At 47.0% G+C, this 4,358-nt stretch overlaps 1 protein-coding gene and 1 non-coding gene across 2 annotated transcripts in view; both read left to right on the top strand.

The window, feature by feature from the left end:
* Positions 1 to 887, top strand: part of LOC108312333 (gastric inhibitory polypeptide) — a 9,347-nt gene extending 8,460 nt beyond the window's left edge. The window contains exon 6 of the mRNA XM_017540215.2: positions 765 to 887. Within this exon, the coding sequence (XP_017395704.1) occupies positions 765 to 774 (10 nt within the window). The 3' untranslated portion in view covers positions 775 to 887. The remainder of the gene's footprint in view (positions 1 to 764) is intronic.
* Positions 888 to 3,662: 2,775 nt separating this feature from the next.
* Positions 3,663 to 3,766, top strand: LOC119472921. The gene has a single exon (XR_005202096.1). It is a non-coding gene; the product is annotated as a small nucleolar RNA U13 (small nucleolar RNA).
* Positions 3,767 to 4,358: the final 592 nt, after the last annotated feature.

The following is a 4,358-nucleotide window of genomic DNA, read 5'->3' as shown; positions in this document are numbered from 1 at the left end:
AATAGAGACGGGGTTTCACCGTGTTGACCAGGATGGTCTCGATCTCTTGACCTCGTGATCCACCCGCCTCGGCCTCCCAAAGTGCTGGGATTACAGGCTTGAGCCACCGCGCCCGGCGCCAAAACGCTTTCGACTTTGATGCTGAGCAACTGGGGAGTGACTGAAGGGGCAAATCTGGGTCAGGAATCTCAGGAAGGGAAGAAGGGACAGGAGTGTGAGCAGATCAATGGAGGAGAGGGTGTGCAAAAATCTCTGTAGGGAGGTAGATAACAGTCTCTGTACTTTTGTGAATTATTTTGATTACTTATCATTAAAATGGTGATTTGACAGGGCAGAGATGGGAGCATTTGCTTGCGGCCAGGAGTTCCAGACTGCAGTGATCTATGATTACACCTGTAATTAGTCACTGCACTCCATCTTGGGCACCACAGTGAGACTGTCTCTTAAAAACTAAGTAAATTGGCCGGGCATGGTGGCTCACGCCTGTAATCCCAGTACTTTGGGAGGCTGAGGTGGGCGGATCACCTGAGGTAAAGAGTTCAAGACCAGCCTGGCCAACATGATAAAACCCCATCTCTACAAAAAAAAAAAAAAAAACCAAACAAAAAACCTAAGTAAAATGATAACAATAAAAAATGTTTAAAAGGTGATTTAAAGGTAGGAAGGATTCAACAGTGGCTGGGTCCCAGGAGAAATGTGCTTGGCCGACTCCAAATCCATAACAACCTTCCTCTCTACCACTTCTCCTTTCCCCACTCTCCCAGGTCTCGGTGACTCTGACCACACCCAGCTCAGCACTGGATTCTGCCTTCACTTAGCTCCTGCCTCAGCCCCACTCCGGAGGAGCCAAGAAAAGCCAAACCAATAAAGTCTATGCTGAGATAAGTGGAGTCCATTGTGAAAATTTATTCAAATGACTACTGAGCACTAACAGGGCATGTTTGTCTTTGTGCATCTCTGTATGTGCTGGCACCACCCAATGGAAAAGAAATATGGTCTGGACATGGTGGCATATGCCTCTAATCCCAGTACTCTGGGAGGCTGAGGCTGGAGGATTGCTTAACCCCAGGGGTTCGAGACCAGCTGGGTAACATAGTGAGACCCTCGTCTTTTTTTTTTTTTTTTTAAATGGAGTCTCATTCTGTTGTCCAGGCTGGAGTGCAATGGCATGATCTTAGGCATGAGCCATAGCGCCAGCCTGAGACCCCATTTTTAGGATAAAATAAAAAAAAGGAACGGGTTCGATAGTGCAAGCCTGTCATACCAGCGCTTTGGGAGGCCGAGGTGGGCGGATCACCTGAGGTCAGGAGTTTGAGACCAGCCTGGCCAACATGGCAAAATCCCATCTCTACTAAATGTACAAAAATTAGCTGGACATGATGGCAGTCACTTGTAGTCCCAGCTACTCCAGAGGCTGAGGCAGAAGAATCACTTTGACCCAGGAGGCATCACTTTGATCCAGGAGGCAGAGGTCGCAGTGAGCTGAGGTTGCGCCACTGCACTCTAGCCTAGGTAACAGAGCAAGACTCTGTCAAAAAAGAAAAGAAAAAAGAAAATATGGCCGGGCGCGGTGGCTCAAGCCTGTAATCCCAGCACTTTGGGAAGCCGAGGTGGGTGGATCACGAGGTCAAGAGATCAGACCATCCTGGTCAACATGGTGAAACCCCGTCTCTACTAAAAATACAAAACATTAGCTGGGCATGGTGGCGCGTGCCTGTAAATCCCAGCTACTCAGGAGGCTGAGGCAGGAGAATTGCCTGAACCCAGGAGGTGGAGGTTGCGGTGAGCCGAGATTGCGCCATTGCACTCCAGCCTGGGTAACGAGTGAAACTCCGTCTCAAAAAAAAAAAAAGAAAATATGGCTGGGCGGGGTGACTCACCGCCTGTAATCCCAGCACTTTGGGAGGCCGAGGCAGGTGGATCACTTGAGGTTAGGAGTTTGAGACTAGCCTGGCTAACATGGTGAAACCCTGTCTCTACTAAAAATACCAAAAAAAAAAAAAAAAAAAAAAGAGTCAGGCATGTTGGCACACACCTGTAATCCCAGCTACTCAGGAGGCTGAAGCATGAGAATTGCTTGAACCTAGGAGGCAGAGGTTGCAGTGAGCCAGATTGTGCCACTGTGCTATATCCAGCCTGGTGACAGTGAGACTTTGTCTCCAAAAAAAAAAAAAGGAAACATGGTTTTTATTTGCATCTGTTAACTCATCTGCTTACTCTACAAACCCTTATTGGAAAGTAAATATTGGCAGAGCTGTGCTAAACACTGTATATTCAGCAATGAAGAAAATGGACACAATCTGCCAGTTAGAATGGCAATCATTAAAAAATCAGGAGACAATAGATGCTGGAGGGGGTGTGGAGAAATAGGAATGCTTTTACTCTGTTGGTGGGAGCGTAAATTAGTTCAATCATTGTGGAAGACAGTGTGGCGATTCCTCAAGGATCTAGAACTAGAAACACCATTGGACCCAGCAACCCATTACTGGATATATACCCAAAGGATTATAAATCATTCTACTATAAAGACACATGCACACGTATGTTTATTGTGGCACTATTCACAATAGCAAAGACCTGGAAGCAACCCAAATGCCCATCAATGACAGACTGGATAAAGAAAATGTAGGCTGGGCACGGTGGCTCATGCCTGTAATTCCAGCACTTTGGGAGGCAGAGGCAGGCAAATCACAAGGTCAGGAGTTCGAGACCAGCCTAACCAACGTGGAGAAACCCCATCTCCACTAAAAATACCAAATTAGCTCGGCATGGTGGCACATGCCTGTAGTCCCAGCTACTGGAGAGGCTGAGGCAGGAGAATGGCTTGAACCCGGGAGGCAGAGGTTGCAGTGAGCCGAGATTGTACCATTGCACTCCAGCTTGGGTGACAGAGCAAGATTCCATCTCAAAAAAAAGAAAAGAAAAGAAAATGTGGCACATATACACCGTGGAATACTATGCAGCCATAAAAAAGGATGAGTTCATGTCCTTTGTAGGGACATGGATAAAGCTGGAAACCATCATTCTCAGCAAACTGACACAAGAAGAGAAAACCAACAAAACAAAAAAAAGAACAAAAAAAAGAACAGAAAACCAAACACTGCATGTTCTCACTCATAAGTGGATGTTGAACAATGAGAACACATGGACACAGGGAGGGGAACATCACACATTGGGGCCTGTCAGGGGGTGGGGGGCTGGAGAGGAATAGCAGGGGGTCAGAGGATAGAGGAGGAATAGCATTAGAGATACCTAATGTAGATGGTGGGGTGATGGATGCAGCAAACTACCAATGCACATGTAAACCTATGTAACAGGCCTGCACGTTCTGCACATGTTCCTCAGAACTTAAAGTAGAATAAAAAGAGAGAAAGAAAGTAGACACAATCCTTGCCCCCAAAGAGCTTAAAGTCTGGTGACAAAGAAAGACTTCTAGTTTTTTTGTAGTTTTGTTTGTTAGTTTTTCTAGGACAGAGTCTTGCTGTGTTCCCCATGCTGGAGTAGTGCTGCAGTCATAACTCACTGCAACCCCGAGCTCCTGGGCTCACGCAGCCTTGCCACTTCACCCTCCTGAGAAGCTGGGAGTATTTGGGACTGCAAACATGTGCCACCACACCCAGCTAATTAAAAAAAAAAAAAATTGTGTGTAGAGAAAAGATCTGATCCTTTTGTAGTGCATGAGTGTGATGACTGGGTGTTCATGGGCATGTGTGAGATGTGCCACCCTTGAACCTTCTTACAGTGTTGCCACATTACCATTCTGAAATGAAGAAAAAAAAGAAAAAAGCTCTCAGCCAGGTGCAGTGGCTCACGCTTGTAATCCCAGCACTTTGGGAGGCCAAGGCAGGTGGATCAAACTCCTGAGGTCAGGAGTTTGAGACCAGCTGGGCCAGACTAGTGAAACCCCATCTCTACAAAAATAAAAATAAAAAAATTAGCCAGGCATGATGGCAGTTGCCTGTAATCCCAGCTAGTCGGGAGGCTGAGGTGGGAGAATTGCTTGAACCTGGGAGGCAGAGGTTGCAGTGAGCTGAGATTGTACCATCGTACTCCAGCCTGGGGGACAGAGCAAGACTCCCTCTTAAAAAAAAAAGAGAAGAAAAGAAAAGAAAAAAAATCAGGGAGTGGGTTACTTGCCCCTGTCAGAGCACGGTCCTGCTTCTTGTCCTCTGCTCTGGGAGGCCCAGGTAACTGTGCTGCAGCTTCTGTCACCCTGTGACCTGCATATACTGGGAGATCCATAGCTAAGACAGAGGACACCCCAGAAGCCGGGAAAGTAACACCTTGATGCCTTGTGTGCTCTTCTCTAATCCACAGGATGGGCCATCAACCCACAAAAGACACAAGGTCCAGGACCA

This window comes from Cebus imitator, unplaced genomic scaffold, assembly GCF_001604975.1.
Source record: "Cebus imitator isolate Cc_AM_T3 unplaced genomic scaffold, Cebus_imitator-1.0 Scaffold123, whole genome shotgun sequence".
Classification (NCBI taxonomy): Eukaryota; Metazoa; Chordata; class Mammalia; order Primates; family Cebidae; genus Cebus; species Cebus imitator.
The sequence above is the reverse complement of the archived record's forward strand: the minus strand, read 5'-3'. Positions and strand labels throughout refer to the sequence as shown.